This window comes from Giraffa tippelskirchi, chromosome 1 (assembly GCF_054371585.1).
Source record: "Giraffa tippelskirchi isolate mGirTip1 chromosome 1, T2T-mGirTip1v1.2.pri, whole genome shotgun sequence".
NCBI classification, from domain to species: Eukaryota; Metazoa; Chordata; class Mammalia; order Artiodactyla; family Giraffidae; genus Giraffa; species Giraffa tippelskirchi.
Window position 1 is genome coordinate 101,916,199 of NC_137275.1, and position 20,134 is coordinate 101,936,332.

Sequence of the window (20,134 nt, forward strand, 5' to 3'; positions counted from 1 at the left end):
TTGTCTCTAATCAACAACCCATACATTATTGTTTGCATTCAAGTTACTGTCTCTACCTTATAATTTGGGACCCTTTAAAGAAATTCATTCTGCTGATGATTTATATTTGAAATAAAAAGATAGTTATCCCATAATTACTTGAGTGAATGATATAGTTTCCCTAAATATTTGAATGAATAAAGTATGATATATAATTTATAGGATAAGTAAGATATTTATCCTATAAGTATTCTGCAATTACAGAATATTATATTATTCATAAAGATAAACATATTACTCAAAATATTCCTTATTGATTGTTTCACAGGTGAATATCACAGAATTTTAGAGCCAGAATGTTCTTTATTTTCCAAAACTTATTTATTTTTAATTGAAGTAAAGTTACTTCACAATATTGTGTTGGCCTCTGCCATACATCCACATGAATCAACCACAGGCATCCCTCTTTAACTTCCCTCTCACCTCCCAGCCCTTCCCACTCCTCTCAGTTGTTACAGAGCTCCAGTTTGCATTCCCTGAGTCACACAGCAAATTCCCATTGTCTGTTTTACACATGGTACTGTATATGCTTCCATGTTACTCTCTCCATTCATTCCACCCTCTCCTTCTTGCCCCCTCCGCCTGTGTCCATAAGTCTGTTTTCTATGTCTGCATATCCATTGTTGCCCTGTAAACAGGTTCATCAGTACCATCTTTCTAGATTCCATATATATGCGTTAAAATATACAATATTTGTTTTTTTCTTTCTGACTTACTTCACTCTGTATAATAGAGAGCCAGAATGTTCTTGGTGATCATTTATTCTAACCTTATCATTTTACTGAGAAGGTACCAGGGCCAAAGTGACAATTAATACTAGACAGAAGTGTAATAAACCCTAATCTTATGAAGAACGTCAACTGCGGTATTCTCCATTAGTGCTTTCAGCTATCATACAGCTAGCTTTCATCCTGTCTTATGGGCAATAATAAGATCTTTCTTAATAGTTTTTATATCCCATGATATTTCCTTGAAAATTTCCAGGACCATAAGACCTAATAAACTTCTGCTCTAAAAAGCACCCATATTTCTTTCTTGTTATTTTTCAAAAGTTACTGAATTTTTCAAAGGTTACTAAGACTTGAAAAAGAATTGAAATTATAACAAAGTATTTCATGAAGTTGCAGTTGTTTTCATTATGTTTTAAAAAAACATAGTACTTTTTATATAATTACTGAGATTTTCTAAAAAGTAGAAACTGGTATCTTAATTGTAGCATTTAATCAAATACATCCAAACTTTTATGACTTTTCAGTGTATGTAATTAACACAAATAGTTTGGACCTGTATTGCATGTTGTGACAGTGTATGGCTCAGGTGACATCTCTGTGGCATTAGGTTTATATTATAATAATCCATACAGTTATTAAAATGGTTATTATGATCTATACAGTTTGATCCAAAGCTCAAGGAATAAAAGGAAACTCCTTGTTAGTCCAGTGCCTTTTGTATACTAGGGGTAGAGACCTCTGTTCAGTGGAGCCCTTCCCTCTTTCCATTCCTCCCTTGTCCTCATTCATATTTGGGAGAAGAAAAGACAGGTTTTCTTAATTAGCAGATACCAATTCATCTGCCTAACAGGGTGCCACGTGTGCCAGTCACCAAGATAAAAACTTTCTCATTTTAATGCTGCAGATTGAATGTTTAATATTCTATTGTATCTTATTCTACTTTTCAGGCTATATTTTCTGTGAGTCCTGATCAAGTGATACAAATGTGCTGCAATGGTGACATAAACTATTGACTGAAACTGGAAACGTATCTGAAACATCATCTTTTCTTTTCTTCTTTCATTTTTTTATGGTGCTTCTGTTGGAACAGTCTGAGGGAAGTATATGCAACATGAGTTTTATCATGAAGCTGCACAGACACTTTCAAAGGACAGTGATTCTGCTTGCCACATTTTGTATGGTAAGCATTATTATTTCTGCTTACTACCTGTACAATGGCTACAAACAGGAAAATGAACTGTCTGAGATGGCTTTAGAAGTAGACTGTGGGGACTTCCAGCACCTACCATCCCGGCTGATGGCAGTGAAGCCAGCGAAGCTCTCTGATGCCTCGAGCACAGACACCACGGTCCTGGTGTTTGTGGAGAGCCAGTACTCATCGCTTGGTCAGGACATCATTATGATTCTAGAATCCAGTAGATTCCAGTATCACATTGAAATTGCTCCTGGCAAAGGGGATCTTCCAGCACTTACTGAAAAATCTAGAGGCAAATATATTCTCATTATTTATGAGAACATTTTAAAGTATATAAATATGGACGCTTGGAATCGAAGTCTTTTAGATAAATACTGTGTTGAATATGGTGTGGGTGTCATTGGATTCCACAAAACTAGTGAGAAGAGCCTACAGAGCTTTCAGTTGAAAGGCTTCCCTTTTTCTGTGTATGGAAATCTTGCAGTAAAAGATTGTTGTATTAATCCTCATTCTCCATTGCTTCATGTGACCAAATCTTCCAAGCTTGAAAAAGGTTCTTTACCTGGAACTGACTGGACTGTTTTCCAGATTAATCACTCAGCCTACCAACCAGTAATATTTGCCAAAGTAAAGACCCCAGAAAACCTGTCTCCTCCCATCTCTAAAGGTGCTTTTTACGCCACTGTCATACATGACCTGGGGCTCCATGATGGAATTCAAAGAGTTCTCTTTGGCAACAATTTGAACTTTTGGTTGCACAAGCTTATCTTCATAGATGCTGTTTCCTTCTTGTCAGGGAAGAGGCTCACTTTGTCCTTGGACAGGTACATTCTCGTGGATATTGATGATATTTTTGTGGGAAAGGAAGGAACAAGAATGAACACCAATGATGTTCAGGTAAGGCTCTTTATCTCAAAGTGTAGTTCATCTCTCAGTAGGTTTGTCTAGGGCTAAGGGATTTCCTGGGACAGAGGATTTTTATTTTGCGGGGAAATTCTTAGGCAAACTGGGATGAGTTGCCTACCCTCAGCTATTTTTGAGATATGGGGATATATCTCAGCCCTAGAACAGCTAAGTAGATAATCTATTTTTCTCTGAATCAAGAAAAAAATGAAGAGTGTACTAAAGGATTGAGTGTGGCAGAGTCCTGAAATGCATTTCTGTGTGTATTCAAAGCTACAGGATAGAAACCACTTTGTTTAATTACTTTCCAGAAATGTCTACCTCTGCAAATGATTATGAATCTGAGACGTTAGTCCATTTAAATATGAAATCATGGTGAATTTGTTTTAATGAAAATAAATACTCCCACAAATTTTCAAGAATTAAAGACCTCATAAGTAGCAAGTTCAGATGTTTGGCAAGTTAAATGTACGACTCATTTTCTCTTATTACTTTTTTTGAAACTCTGAAAATTAGCACTACTAAATGTGGAGAGTTATGAATACACAAGCAAACTTATTCACATATACACAGAAGGATTTACATTAATTGTCAAAATTCATTGAACACTTCTTGTTCATACATGAAACCTATCATGCTACATTTATATTGGATTAGATTTCTCATTATGTAAGCTGCTGCCCTTAGACAGAAAACGATTATTTGAAGATAGTTGATTATCATTGTGAAGGTATTTTATTACATAATGTGACTGGCTGTTTAATATTAATGGAATTTAAAATTAAAATGATCTACATTCATCTTAGTTTCACATTCAAAATGCCATTGGATTCTATCTGTTACACTACATATTGATTTCACATAAAAGTGAAAGGAAAAATTTGACACATAATTTTTTATTCTATACAGTTTTGACCTTTTGGTAAAATACAGAGTACTGAATCAGATGGAAAAAGTCTTGAAACTGCATTCTTTTCTCCAGACACTGAGCATCTGGCAAACAATAGTAATGTTCATCACACTACTTAAATGAACTAAGGATATCAGAAGAATTATTAAATGTTACCATAAGAGTGTGAAGACTGAAAAGAAAAAAAAAACTTTCATATTCTTGGTAATATTTTAGATTTTTCCTTTTAAGTCAATATAAATTAATTAATAAAAAAGTTGTGCTTAAGTTTTGAGATAGTCTTTGAAAGTGTAGCCAAATTAAAACTGAGCTGGTAGTTTAAACATTTATTATGTCCTTGAAAATTATAAACAATATATAATTCTTTCTAATTTTTCCATTCTAAAATATTATGATAAAAATATTTTAAAGCTTTATATCTGAAATGTGTCTTTAAAACTGCCTAAATATGTTCTTATGTCATTTAAAAATAAGCTAGATAAATCTCCAAATTTTTATGAAACTCTAATATATTCTCTAAAATTATACAAAATACAAAATGCCTTTGGTGCTCTTAAGGTTAAGCCATTTTTAAGTGGTATAAAAAAACAAAAACTTTACTGAATAAATTCAGTAAGAATTTAACATTGTAAAATATTTTATGAATTGCTCACATTTAGATAGGAATATACTTTCTAACCAACCTAAAGGCTTAAAAGAAAGTATGTTTTGAATTCTTTGATTTTGAACTACTTCTAAGTTGTATCTGTGATTGTGTCTAAACATAGTCATTCACCCATTCATTCATTTGTTCACTGATTCATTCTGTAACTAGTTATTAAGCATGTCCTACATGTGAAGTATTTTTGGTGCTATGTGAATAGAGTAAAAGTCGCTCAGTCATGTCTGACTCCTTGCAACCCCATGGATTATACAGTCCATGGAATTCTCCAGACCAGAATATGGAGTGGGTAGCCTTTCCCTTCTCCAGGGAATCTTCCCAACCCAGGGATCAAACCCAGGTCTCCTGCATTGCAGGGAGATTCTTTACCAGCTAAGCCACCAGGAAAGCCCAAGAATACTAGAGTGGGTAGTCTATCCCTTCTCCAGCTAATCTTCCTGACCCAGGAACCAAACCAGGGTCTGCTGCATTGCAGGTGGATTCTTTACCAACTGAGCTATCAGGGAAGCCCGATATAAAAGTGAAAGTGAAATAGAATCGTAGAATCATACACCTTGGTCTTATCCCATTAGAAGAGAGGGTAGAGAGAGTACAGTTAGAGAAATTCGGAAAGCACATAGTTGAAAAAAGTGCTGAGCATCTTCCTGCTTAGTACTTGGTATAGACGTATTATATGCCAGCCATGGAGTCAGGCACCAGGGATACAAAGATTAATAAAGCATGGCTCCTCCTTAATCAGTGTACCACTGTCTTGTTAGGGATGGGGTGGGAGTGATAAACACATAGGTAGCTTGCAATGTGGTGAGCACAATAGTAAAGGTGCCTGTGTGGTTTTATGTAAGTAATGCTGTGTGAAACACCTATACTGTGTGCTGTATACCAGAACTATTAAGTCCTACTAAGCAGGACAAATTGAGAAGGCAAATCTATAGCGATAGGATGATTTGAGAGGCTGTAGCGATGATATTCAGACAAAAGAAGATTTCTAGAAACTAGGAAATGAGAATAAGAATGGAGAAGGAATGACCAATTTAAGAACTATATAGAAGGTAAAACTGAACAACTTAGTAACTGAGTCAATGGAGATGAAAGGGAATATAACCAAGAATGACATTAAGACTTTTAGCATAGTTGAATAGAATTTCCATATGGTTCAGCACTCCCTCTCCTGGGCACATACCCAGACAAAACTATAATTCAAAAAGATACATGTACATGCACTGCTGTACTCATAGCAGCACTAGTTACAATAGCCAAGATATGAAAATAACTTAAATGTCTGTCAACAGATGAATGAATAAAGATGTGGTATATAAGGACAATGGAATATTATTCAATCATTAAAAATAATGAAATAATGCCATTTGCAGCAACATGTATGGACCTAGAGATTATCATAATAAGAGAAGTCAGAAAGACAAATACTGTATATCACTTATATGTGGAATCTAAAATACAACACAGATGAATATATCTATGAAATAGAAACAGATTCACAGACATAGAGAACAGACTTGGGAAGGGTTGGGAGTTTGAGATTAGTAGATGCAAACTATTATATGTACGATGGATGGACATCAAGGTGCTACTGTATAACACAAGGAACTATATTCAATATCCTGGGATAAATCATATTGGAAAAATATGAAAAAGAATACATGTACAACTGAGTCACTTTGCTGTACAGTGGAAAACACATTATTGTAAATCAACTATACCCAAATAAAAAATTCTTTAAAGTTAAAAGATTTCTAGCATCATTGAATGACAGTTGATTATTCCAATGACAAAGAAAGAGGAGAGAGCAAGAGGGTCATTGGAGGTCATGGTAAAAATTTCAGTTTTATTGAAGTGCATCTGGGGCATACAGGTATACAAATGTTTAACAAGTAGTTGGCTCACTAGAGAAGTCTGGGTAGCAAGTGTAGTTTTTGAAGCTACCATGCTGTATAAGGGATGGTTCAAAGCAAGAAAGTATGTCAGATCAGCCAAGGAAAATGTTTATAGAATGATAAGAAAAAAAGATTAAAAGATTGAGTACAGAATCTTGAGGAAAATCATCTTTCAGAAAACAAATGGAGAAAGATAATCCCATGAATAAGAGTCAAAAAAAATAGTCAGAGATTTGAAAGTTATGCTATACAAGCCTTGGGAGTAAAGGGCTTCAGTGAGGATGTGAACAGCAATATAAAATCTATTATCAGGGTCCACCGAGGTAAGAACTGGCAAGTTTCCTTTGGCAAAAGATACAGGTCACTGGGGACTCTTATAAAAATCCAGGGTAATAGAAGCACAGCTTAAGTAAATTCAGGAGTAAATTTAAGTTTAAGATATGAAGAAGGAGAGCATAGAGTGCTCAGTAGAGAAACTTTGATATAAAAGAAGAGAAATTAGCTGGAGTGTGGACTGGAGTTTGAGTGACCAACCATCCTGGTTTGCTTAGACTAAGGGCATTCAAGGCTACAACTCAGTCCCAAGCAGACTGGAATGATGGATCTCCCTAACTAACTAGGGTAAGGGAAGGATATTTTCCTAGGAAGAAAGATCCAAGAGCAGGTGGTCTAAGAAAAGGTCATGGATGCAGTGGTTAATAGTCCATAATTAACAGAAATATTTTCATTAAGCTCTTTTATTTAATTATTACCACTAAAAAACAAGTATTATGTGGTCCCTGTTTTATGTATTAGGAAAACTGAAAGGAATGTGAGGAAATTGAAGGTGACATACTATGATGTTTCTTGCAAAATTAGAAGGATGGTGCATATCATATAAATTTTAACAAGAATGCTAATTACTGCAAAAGTGCTTTTTTAGCTCACATGGAACAAAAAAACTGTTTCCTCATTTAATTGGGAGATAAAAATTAGCAATGCAGTATCAGTGTTTACCTGCCTTGCTATTGAATAATATGAGTACATTTCAAAGAGCCTCAAAGCTAAGAAGAAACTGTGACATAGCACAAAACACATGACTCTTCAAGAGGAAGAAAATAAATAACAAATCTAAGGGGTTGTCTTCATTAGTTACAGAGCTATGCCACAAGCCATAGCCCTTAAAGAACCAAAGAACATATTAAATAGTTTAGACGTGAAAATACGCTTCATAGAGGCAGTATTATGTTCAGTAAAATTGAAGTCAGGATGTGTGTGTGTGTGTGTGTGTGTAATTGATCTATATGGACAAGACATGTCTCAAATTTACCTTGGGCTAGTTTTGTGATGTTATAAAATTCAAGTTTCTAGTGTTCTAAGATCTGTCCTCAAACTTCCTGGACTAGTGGTTCTGGGAGAAAAAAAGCTTTTTGGAGAAGGAAAGTGATATATAAATAGATGCTTCTCCCATTAAAGCATTTTGAAGTTATACATGAAAGCCCAGCATGATGGAGTGAATACTAACAATTTAAATTCTCTCCTAGAAGAATGAATTCAGTCTTGGCCTAAGATTCATTATACCTTTAGACTTAGACCACGTCGTGTAACATTTTAGCCCTAAGATAGATGGGACGTAGAACAGAGGGGAGGCTCTGATAAAAGTGGTCTTAAGGGTTTTACTGAACTCTGTGCATCTGTGCTCTCAGCAGATAAAAGAGCTGCATACTACTCTCATGGCTACATTTGCCCTGCTTGTCTTTCTGTCATAGGCACATACACTCTTTCCAGTTTTGACAGACTTTCTAACGTCCGTGAGAAAATGAAGAACCAGCCCGGCCGTATCCCAAGCACACTGAGCAGGGGCCTGAGTATGGTCAGAGGAGCTCAGCAACCCTCCCCTGTCCTCACTACCCAAACCTTTCCTTCTCTTTCCTTACACTGCACTGTTCCTCAGTTTGGCTGTTTGTCGATTGCCCCTTACATTTTGTAAGTAGCCTCTTGAGAGGACAGTTCTTCAGTCTTTAATAAAATGCTGTGAGTGATTTTATCATCATTTTTCTTGCGAACTGCAGGCCCCAGACCGCTTAGGGAAAAGAAAGTGCTGCAAACAGAAGTAGGAAGCCATAGAGCTCTGAGAAGTCAGTGGTATCAGGCTCAGAGGACAGACCTGGCGGGCTTCTCAGTCGTGCAGAGGGGCTGACACCCCGGAGGCTGAAACTGGAAGCTTCAGTGAAGGGGAGCTTCATGCTGCCTGACTTTACCCTCTGACAAGAACCTTCTCTGCCCCAGCTGAGGTCAAACCAGAGGCTTCATAAAGTCACTGAAAAAGAACCTAACACACCAGATGTTTGCAGGGAAAAGGCAACTGCAATCAATTGTTCTGTCATAAGCAGAAATAGAAGGGCCACAAATTTCTCCAGATAGTTCACTACTGACAGTGCTCTGGATGGATGTCAAGACCTGTACATAGCACCAACCTTTTTTCCCCCTGTAAGCCCATACTTCTCTAATTCCTTTCCATTATCTCTGATGTTTCTTATCTTGTATTTGCTAATATCCACTTTAATTGCATTATGCCCTGGAAACATGTGTTTGTTTGATACCACACTTTCCATCTGCTAGAGTCACTTTTTGACTGGATACAGTATTGCTTGTAAGAACATATATTCTACATTCGGGGTATATCTATTAGCTCATCTTTGTTACCTGTGTTGTTCAGAGCTTCTATATTCTTCCTGTTTTGATCTCTCTCTCTTTTTTTTTTTTTTTTGGATGAAGGGGAAGGAATAGAGTGTACTAACTAATATTACCAAAGGTGGTGTGTTTAATTCTCCAACTCTGATAGTAGATTGTAAATATATCCGTGTTTTTCTGTCAGTTGTTAACTTACCTATTTTGAAGCTATTATTTAAGTGTGTGGTTTTTACATATGTATATATATTAATTTAATATTTTATTATTCTATGGCTTCCTTAATAATAGTAGAGCTACAATCAGCTTTTTTGGGGGGGTTACTATTTTAAAATTTTACTTTATCTCATTTTTATATTTGCTCTATCTTCTTTCTTTACATTATGAATCAGGTTTGAAAACAACTCTCTCTGGAATTCTCTTATTTATCTACTATGTCAACATTTGTCTTTTAATTGATATGATCAGTCTGTTGCTGCTGCTGCTGCTAAGTCGCTTCAGTCGTGTCCGACTCTGTGCGACCCCATAGACGGCAGCCCACCAGGCTCCCCCGTCCCTGGGATTCTCCAGGCAAGAACACTGGAGTGGGTTGCCATTTCCTTCTCCAATGAATGAAAGTGAAAAGTGAAAGTGAAGTCACTCAGTCGTGTCCGACTCTTAGCGACCCCACGGACTGAAGCCTGCCAGGCTCCTCTGTCCATGGGATTTTCCAGGCAAGAGTACTGGAGTGGGGTGCCATAGCCTTCTCCATGATCAGTCTACATACACTTAAATATGATTATCAATGTGTATAAAGTAATTTCGGCTATCTTATTTTGTGCTTTATATTTGTCCCACTTGTTCTGTGTCTTCTCTTTCTCTCCTTTTTTTCCTTTACTGTCAGTTTTCTTCTATTTTCTACCTATTCTTGGTTTGATATATATATACAGTTTCCACTAGTGGCTTCTCCAGAAATTTAAACATATGTGCTAAGCAAGTGCTAATATTAATATTCTCACACCTCAGTCAGCAAGTGCTAGCTACTTTGTCTCCAATCATCTCTGTTTTCCTTTGGCTGATGAGTCGTTCTTTTTTCTAAATTTATTTTATTGAAGTATGTGTGCATGCATGTTAAGTTGCTCCAATCATATCTGACTCTTTGTGACCCTATGGACTGTAGCCTGCCAGGCTCCTCTGTTCATGGGATTCTGCAGGCAAGAATACTGGAGTGGGTTACTATGCCCTCCCCCAGGGGATCTTCCTGACCCAGAAGTCCAACCCATGTCTCTTACATCTCCTGCATTGGCAGGCAGGTTCTTTACCACTAGCACCACTTGAGAATCTGATTTACAATGTGTTAATTTTTGATGTATAGGAAAGTGATTCAGATATATATAGATAGATAGATAGATGTATCTATATATATGTTCTTTTCCATTATGGTTTATTATAAGATAATAAATATATTTCCCTGTGCTATACAGTAGGACCTTGTTGTTTATCCATCTTATATAAAATAGTTTGCATCTGCAAATCCCAGACTCCCAGTCCTTCCCTCCCTGACCACTCTGATGAGCCATTCCTGTTATGGACGTTAACTGCACTCAGTTCAGTCGCTCAGTCATGTCCGACCGACTCTTTGCGACCCCATGGACTGCAGCACGCTAGGCCTCCCTGTCCATCACCAACTCCCAGAGTTTACTCAAACTCATGTCCATTGAGTCGGTGATGCCATCCAACCATCTCATCCTCTGTCGTGCCCTTCTCCTCCCACCTTCAATCTTTCCCAACATCAGGGTCTTTTCAAATGAGTCAGTTCTTTGCATCAGGTGGCCAAAGTATTGGAGTTTCAGCTTCAACTTCAGTCCTTCCAATGAACATTCAGGACTGATTTCCTTTAGGATGGACTGGCTGGATCTCCTTGCAGTCCAAGGGACTCTCAAGAGTCTTTTCCAACACCACAGTTCAAAACCATCAATTCTTCGGCACTCAGCTTTCTTTATAGTCCAACTCTCACATTCACACATAACTACTGGAAAAACCATAGCTTTGACTAGATGGACCTTTGTTGGCAAAGTAATGTCTCTGCTTTTCAATATGCTGTCTAGGTTGGTCATAACTTTTCTTCCAAGGAGCAAGCATCTTTTAATTTCATGGCTGCAGTCACCATCTGCAGTGATTTTGGAGCCCCCCAAAATAAAGCTAACTGCATTTGTCTGTTTAATCCCAGATATTAGACATTTTCCTTTTACTATCATCATGATTTAATTAGATTAGCCTACTTCTTTTCAACAGGTAAGCCAGAGTGATGTCATTAACATGCAATTCAGATCATGTCCTTCTGCCTAGAACCCTCCAATGACTTCCAGTCTCAACCATGATAACTGCCAAAGTTCTTAGTCTCCTCTACCCTCTCTGTAACTCACTGATCACATGTCCTTCTCTGCTCCTCTTCACTCTAATCCCCCCTACGGTCCTTGCTGTTCCAGCTCCCGGTTCAGGGTTTTACACTTGCTGTTCTTTCTGACTTAAATGCTTTTCCCCCAGATTGGGTCATGGCTCACTTGGGTGTGAGCTAAATTGGTTCTTCCACACTTCTTTCAGGTCTCTATTCAAATGTCACCTTCTCAGGTGACATTTGGTCACTTGGTCACTTGGTCACCTTCTTCTGACCATTCTCTTTAAAATGGCAACCCCCAAGACTTCTCATCTTTTCCTGCTAAATTTTTCCCTGAAACTTGTGATCATCTATAATGTGCTGAAACTGGCGCACACATGCCCACCAGGTCAACTGTATACATCTCTTCCCGGCTTCAGTAACATGGCCAGTAGTTTGGAATTTTTACATGAGGGTAGTATTACCACAAAAATTGGTAAATGATACAAATTCAGGCTTTTTTCTTTTCAAAGAGCAGTCTTAAAGGTTTACAGCCCACAACTGAACAGACTCTGTGTGATTACTTGTTTTTGTTGGTTTGTGACTTTGGCTACTAAAATGTAAATGCTGTGGGGACAAGATTTTCTCTTCTGTCTGTTCACTGAGGTATCTCCAGCATCTGGAATTGTGCCTGGCTCCTTATATACCTGTTGAATGACTGAATCTCATTCTCCTGGAGCATACCCTTTAGATGTACCTTTAATGAGTGTATTCATGGTAAACTCTCTCCAATTTTATGGTATGTAAATGTCTTTATTCACTCTTGTCTTTGAAAGATAGCTTTCTTGAATTTACAGAGTCTAGTTGATGGTTTCTTCATGTATAACCATTGCTGCTCATATTTGGAAATATACGGCTCCCTAGAAGTCACCTGAATGTTTGTGTTGGTAAGATGTATCAGAATCCCCCTTGACCATAATTCTTTTATAATTGTCAAAAAAGTTAGGCAATTTGGAACTGTTGTTGTGAATGTTTATGTAATGTTTCTCTCCCTTTCCTTTAGTTTGGTAGAACACCGATTTGTAAATTTGATACAATGTGATTTATAATATACAGGAAAAGAATCATTCTCAATATTATTGTCAAGATCAAGTAGCCATAGTGTGCTAGCAACTATGAAGACAATTATATGAAACAAATAATTTTCTGAAAATAATTTTCGGCAGTAACATGGGGAAATAAGAAAATAGTTTAGCAAAGGGAAAGACTTTTATATCGATAGTCTACTTCTACTTAAATTTATTAAATTTGTTACATTGTGAGATGGAATGCATCTCTATTATTATTAATATCAAGGAGACATTTGTTATACACTGACATTCTAAAAGAATGAGTTCTAAATTATTTAAAGGAGACAAAATGCTATTTCTGAACACCACATGAATACATAAGCAGAATATCTGGTGACTGCTTACATTTTTAAAGATCTGATGTGGTGAATCCACCCCAAGCAGGATAAAGAGCAAAACAATCGTAGATAGTATGAAAGCTCAACCAGGCAATGACAAACTTGGGGACAAGCAGGAGATGACAAGAGGAAAACTCTGAGTACAGATTTAGGTGCTAGAGATATTCAGTCCACTTCAGAAAATGAACATCTACTCCATCAAAGTGCTATGATAAGGATTTCAAGGGGTACACTGATGAATAATGAAACACAATTCTTTATAAAGGAAGAGAAGAAGAAAGGAAAAAAATTTACAGGGTTCTTCCTTCTTTGGATTGATTTTTCAAATATTGCATAATTCTTAGGAATAAATCAAAACATAAATGGATCTTTTATTGTATTTCCGTGCTGATGGCGTACAGGCCCATAAAAGATGTACTATTTTATAATGATATGTTTGGGGGTACTTAGTTAAGTTCAATCACTCAGTTGTGTCCAACTCTTTGCAACCCCATGGAATGCAGCACACCAAGCCTCCCTGTCCATTGCCAACTACCGAGTTTACTCAAACTCATGTCCATTGAGTTGGTGATGCCATCCAACCATCTCATCCTCTGTTGTCCCCTTCTCCTCCTGCCCTCAATCTTTCCCAGCGTCAGGGTCTTTTCAAATGAGTCAGCTTTTTTTGCATCAGGTGGCCAAAGTATTGGAGTTTCAGCTTCAGCATCAGTCCTTCCAATGAATATTCAGGACTGATTTCCTTAAGGATGGACTGGATGGATCTCCTTGCAGTCCAAGGGACTCTCAAGATTCTTCTCCAACACCACAGTTAAAAGCATCAATTCTTCGGCACTCAGCTTTCTTTATAGTACAACTCTCACATCCATACACGGCTACTGGAAAAACCATAGCCTTGACTAGACATACCTTTGTTGGCAAAGTAATGTCTCTGTTTTTTAATATGCTATCTAGGTTGGTCATAACTTTTCTTCCAAGGAGTAAGCGTCTTTTTATTTCATGGCTGCAGTCACCATCTGCAGTGATTTTGGAGCCCCCCAAAATAAAGTCTGTCACTGTTTCCACTGTTTCCCCATCTATTTGCCATGAAGTGATGGGATCGGATGCCATGATCTTAGTTTTCTGAACGTTGAGCTTTAAGCCAACTTTTTCACTCTCCTCTTTCACTTTCATCAAGAGGCTCTTTAGTTCTTCTTCACTTTCTGCCATAAGGGTGGTGTCATCTGCATATCTGAGGTTATTGATATTTCTCCCGGCACTCTTGATTTCAGCTTGTGCTTCATCCAGTCCAGCATTTCTCATGATGTACTTTGCATATAAGTTAAATAAGCAGGGTGACAATATACAGCCTTGACGTACTCCTTTTCCTATTTGGAACCAGTCTGTTGTTCCATGTCCAGTTCTAACTGTTGCTTCCTGACCTGCATACAGGTTTCTCAAGAGACAGGTCAGGTGGTCTGGTATTCCCATCTCTTTCAGAATTTTCCACAGTTTATTGTGATCCACACAGTCAAAGGCTTTGGCATAGTCAATAAAGCAGAAATAGATGTTTTTCTGGAACTCCCTTGCTTTTTCAGTGATCCAGCAGATGTTGGCAATTTGATCTCCCATTCCTCTGCCTTTTCTAAATCCAGCTTGAACATCTGGAAGTTCACAGTTCATGTACTGTTGAAGCCTAGCTTGGAGCATTTTGGGCATTACTTTGCTAGTGTGTGAGATGAGTGCATTTGTGCAGTAGTTAGCATTCTTTGGCATTGCCTTTCTTAGGGATTGGAAAGAAAACTGACCTTTTCCAGTCCTATGGCCACTGCTGAGTTTTCCAAATTTGCTGTCATATTGAGGAAAAGTAGGAAGTCAAGAAACACCTGGAGTAACAGGCGAATTTGGCCTTGGAGTACAGAATGAGGCAGGGAAAAGGCTAATAGAGTTTTGCCAAGAGAACACACTGCTCATAGCAAACACCCTCTTCCAACAACACAAGAGAAGACTCTACACATGGACATCACCAGATGGTCAACACCGAAATCAGATTGATTAGGTTCTTTGCAGCCAAAGATGGAGAAGCTCTATACAGTCAGCAAAAACAAGACCGGGAGCAGACTGTGGCTCAGATCATGAACTCCTTATTGCCAAATTCAGACTTAAATTGAAGAAAGTAGGGAAAACCACTAGACCATTCAGGTATGACCTAAATCAAATCCCTAATGATTATACAGTGGAAGTGAGAGATAGATTTAAGGGACTAGATCCGATAGACAGAGTGCCTGATGAACTATGGACAGAGGTTTGTGACATGGAGACAGGGATCAAGGCCATCCCCAAGAAAAAGAAATACAAAAAAGCAAAATGGCTGCTGTCTGAGGAGGCCTTACAAATAGCTGTGAAAAGAAGAGAAGCAAAAGGCAAAGGAGAAAAGGAAAGATATACCCATTTGAATGCGGAGTTCCAAAGAATAGCAAGGAGAGTAAAGAAAGCCTTCCTCGGTGATCAGTGCCAAGAAATAGAAGAAAACAATAGAATGGGAAAGACAAGAGATCTCTCCAAGAAAATTAGAGATACCAAGGGAACATGTCATGCAAAGATGGGCTCAATGAAGGACAGAAATGGTATGGGGGTACTTAACTACCCCCCAAATAGGTAACACAGAGTACATACATTGTTTTGTGTTTTATATTTATTATCATTTAATTCTCATTAAAAAATCCTATAAAACAATGACTATAAGTACATCAGTTCATATGAGGAAACTGAGGTTCAGAGACTCAGTAAGATTAACCTGCCTAAGATGTTTCAACCAGCAAGAGGCAGTCCCGGGATACAAAATGCAGCTTCACCTGCTCCACAACCTCAGCTTTGCCACCACACACTGGTTCCTAGTTTCCTCCTAAGACAGCAATGGGGTGTCCATATCAAATCCTTCCTATGAAACTCTGCAGCAAATTTGATCCAAGACAGAGTCTATTACAGCTTGATGGGTCATATCTGAAGCTCTGGCCTGGATTTAATTTTAAGTTTGAAACAATCAGTTACTTCTTGAAATGCCCTGGACTCAAGTAACTGGAATGATATGGCCAGGGCAGATTTTACTTGAAGATTTGAGTTAAGTTCACCTGCCTAGGCACCAAAATTCTTCTTTCTAGGCACTTTGCCTGCAGTTCTGGTTACTATTACCACTTTAGCAGTTTTGATTGAATTGGGATTGACATAATGACAGATACTTTTGGTGCTAGCTCAGTGTGGAGATTCCTTAAAAAACTGGGAATAGAACTGCCATATGACCCAGCAATCCCACTGCTGGGCATACACACCGAGGAAACCAGAATTGAAAGAGACGCGTGTACCCCAATGTTCATCGCAGCACTGTTTACAATAGCCAGGACATGGAAGCAACCTAGATGTCCATCAGCAGACGAATGGATAAGGAAGCTGTGGTACATATACACAATGGAATATTACTCAGCCACTAAAAAAAATACATTTGAATCGGTTCTATTGAGATGGATGAAACTGGAGCCCATAATACAGAGTGAAGTAAGCCAGAAAGAAAAACACGAATACAGTATACTAATGCATATATATGGAATTTGAAAGATGGTAACGATAACTCTATATGTGAGACAGAATAAGAGACACAGATGCATAGAACAGTCTTATGGACTCTGAGGGAGAAGGTGAGGGTGGGACGTTCTGGGAGAATAGCATTGAAACATGTATATTATCATATGTGAAACAGAACACCATTCCATGTTCGATGCATGAGACAAATGCTCAGGGCTGGGGCAATGGGATGACCCAGAGGGATGGGATGGGGAGGGAGGTGGGAGGGGGATCCAGGAAGGGGAACACATGTAAACCCATGGCTGATTCTTGGCAATGTATGGCAAAAACTACTACAATATTGTAAGGTGATTAGCCCCCAACTAAAATAAATGAATTTATTAAAAAAAAAAAAAAGAACAGAAATTGCCTGATAATTTAACTTTTTCTCTCTGTATACACTCAGATTTTATAGTTCCTATGATGTTTTAATGTGCTTTATATAGGCATTCCTAATACTTTTTTAAGTACACACATTTTTTCAAATGAAGTAAATGCTGATATATTGTCTCTTTGTCTTTGGGAAGAATGAATTAATAGCTAAAGCACTTTTTGTATTCTTAACTTTTATGGGCTGTTTATGCATAATGGAACTATAGACTCACACTAAATAAGTCTTAAAATCACAATATGAAAATAAATTATGAGATCTACTTTACATTTATGGACTGTTTATAAACAGACCAAGGAAATATGCCAACTAGTTTCATTAAACTTCTAGGTGGACTAAAATTTTGATGTCAATGTATGGCAAAACAAATACAATATTGTAAAGTTAAAATATAGATAAACTAATTTTAAAAATTAAAATAAAATAAAATAAAATTTACATATTGGAATTTTACCTTAAAAGATTAGGTGCTTTTTCATTTTCATATTAATAATTTGAGTGATTATAAATAATAATTGCTGTTAATTATACCAGTTGTTAAAAAAGCTGTGTGTTTTCTTTTGTGGCTGTAACCAATGACAACTTAGTGGCTTAAAACAACCCAGACTATCATTTAACAATTCTGGAGGCCTGGGGTTCCACATGGGTCTCACTGGGTAAAGTTCCAGGTCTTGTCAGCACTGTGTTCTTACTGCCTCACCTTTTCTATCTTCCGAAGTCTATCCACATCCCTTTGCTTGTGTTCCCTTCCTTCATTCCCAAAGCTAGCAACAGTAGATCTCTGTGCCTTTCTTTCATAGTCACGTCTCCCTCTGATTAAAACTGGGAAGGTTTTCCACTTTTTAAAGACTCATGTGATCAGACTGATACACCTACGCAATCCCTATCTCGAGGTCCTTAACTTAATCACATCTGCCAAATCCTTCTTGCCATGTAAGTTACCATATTCACAGGTTTCAGGGCTTGTGTTGTGTGCATGTTAAGTCGCCTCAGTCGTGTCCGAATCTTTGTGACCCCATGTCCACCAGGCTCCTCTGTCTATAGGATTCTCCAGGCAAGATTACTGGAGTGGTTGTCATGCCCTCCTTTAGGGGATCTTCCCAGCCCGGGGAATGAACCTGCACCTCTTATGTCTCCCGAATTGGCAGGCGGGTTCTTCACCACTTGTGCCACCTGGGAAGCCCTCATGTCTCAAGGCTTAGGACCTGTTTATCTGGGGAGAGAAGGGGAAGAAGGAGGCAGCATTCTGCCACAAATTATGCTGTTCGTGTAATCATGTCCGCAATTGTTACAGCTGCTCAGTGCCCGGAAAGACTTGACTACTCTTCTCATTGGGAAATGAAACTTGGATGCCAACCTATTCTCGAATAATGAATTCAGCCTTCTGAGTCAGTAGTAATTAATCAGGGAAATTAAGTTATTCTGCTCATAAACTTTTCCTATTCCTTACACTCTACAAATTCACACCAGCAAGCAAGTAACCCTTTATTCACCTGGGCAGTTTAAGAAATTTAGCCTCCAAAGATTTCTCAGTAGAAGCAGATGTATGACTATCACTAGTTTACTACTTCAGTAGTTTCTAAAGCCATTTTTTCTTAAAGTGCAGGTATTATGAGATCGACTAAAAACCAATTTAATAAAAAACCAGTTTATTAGGACTAATTACCATAAAGTTACTTAAGCACTGATCATCAGCTTTGTTACACACTTTTTCTCTTTCCATTTTATCTTCTTTGACATATCTTGTGTTCCTGCACCCACCTCAGTCCTTATTTTACCACTTTACTCTCTTTAGAATCCATCCTCTAATTACCCCAACCCAAAAACAACAGCAGAGTTCTATTCCATCTGCTTATCCCTTCTCTCCTCCTCTCCCCTGCCTTGATTCCCTGGTGTTTGGATTTGTACAGCAGTGCCTCATTTTCTCCCCCTTTAGATTTACATATTTATTTTTACGTAACTTACTGTCTCTATTTTTCTCTCTGAACTATATATACTGAGTAGAATCAGCTCTCCAAAAAAAGAAAAAAACTGCATGTAGAAATTGAGCCAGCTGGTTAGGACATTGAACAATAATCTGTGGGGAAAAAAAGCACTTCACTATTCTGTTCTTTGTCTTGGATTAAATAATCTATATACATCAGAACAACATATAACAGCCTTTCCTTGTTCAAAAATCCTAAGAAACAAGGTATTTGAGTCCACATAGAAAGACAACTTACTTGATAGTTTTGAGTAATTGAATTGAGTGGTTTTAAAAATAAACCATTCAAAGATTAGAGTTGCTGTCATCACAACATTTTGTATCCTGCCACACTTGGATTTCTGATCTACTACTGAATAATACCTTTAAGAGGTTTTGTGTTTAACAAAATTTTTAACAAAAAAATTATCTGACAATATTTTGAAGAGAAAGAAGGCATTGTAATGAAGGCTCATTTTAACTATAGTGTATTTGCTTTGACTAAAAAATAGTTTAGGTTTATATTCAAAATATTTTTGCATAATTTGCTAATCTGCTTTAGAAATGTAAGCAGCATTTGAAGAGAATAAAGAGAGAAGAAAAAATACTTTCCCAGGCTTTGACACTTCTTAACTGATACGGGAGCATTGCCGTTGGTCTGACTGAGGGGCAAATGAATAACTGAAGAGGAAAGCTGTATTTTTCATTCTTGTTAAAACTTTATTGCTAGAATTAGACCTCCAAAATCACTGTCGCTTGCAGTCTCACAAGAACTAATGAGTACTCAATCGCCATTCTCGGTGAAGACCCAGTAGCTTGTTACGTTCAAAAAGTTCTGTTTCCCTGGATGGGATCAATCTCTAATGGATGCCAGTGACAGAAGGCTGTTCATCAACCCTTCAGGTTAATTCAGAGCTTTAGCAGAGGCTCTGTACACTTGGTAATTAATACAATGTCAGTGTAACATCTTCAAGAGAAAGGGCAGCCTAGGATGGTGATTCACTGAACATCTTCCTTTTAAGCCATCACGTTCTCACACTGGCTCTCTATTATAATTGAATGCCTTTAAGGAGCAAAATCATTACTGAACTTATGTTCTCCCTTTAAGCCCCTGTGTATGACGTAGTCAACAGTTTACAGTTGTATTTTATTGTTGATGAGCCTAAAACAGAGATACTTTTAAAGTCACCAGTGATGAATCAACTTGTAAATTAACAAAAAGCAGGGTGCTATATAGTTTTTTTAAGGAACAATCCAAGAATTTTCCCCTAGTTTCATCTTGACAATCTTTCACTCAGAGATGTCTAGATGTATTTAGTCACTTATCAAAATGAAACTATTTTCATGAGTTTCCAAATCAG

At 37.6% G+C, this 20,134-nt stretch overlaps 1 protein-coding gene across 1 annotated transcript in view; it reads left to right on the forward strand.

The window, feature by feature from the left end:
• LOC145504500 (bifunctional heparan sulfate N-deacetylase/N-sulfotransferase 3) overlaps positions 1 to 20,134 on the forward strand; it is a 179,151-nt gene that overhangs the window by 10,709 nt on the left and 148,308 nt on the right. Inside the window, exon 2 of the mRNA XM_081485496.1 lies at positions 1,718 to 2,862. Coding sequence (XP_081341622.1) covers positions 1,840 to 2,862 — 1,023 coding nt within the window. The 5' untranslated portion in view covers positions 1,718 to 1,839. The remainder of the gene's footprint in view (positions 1 to 1,717; positions 2,863 to 20,134) is intronic.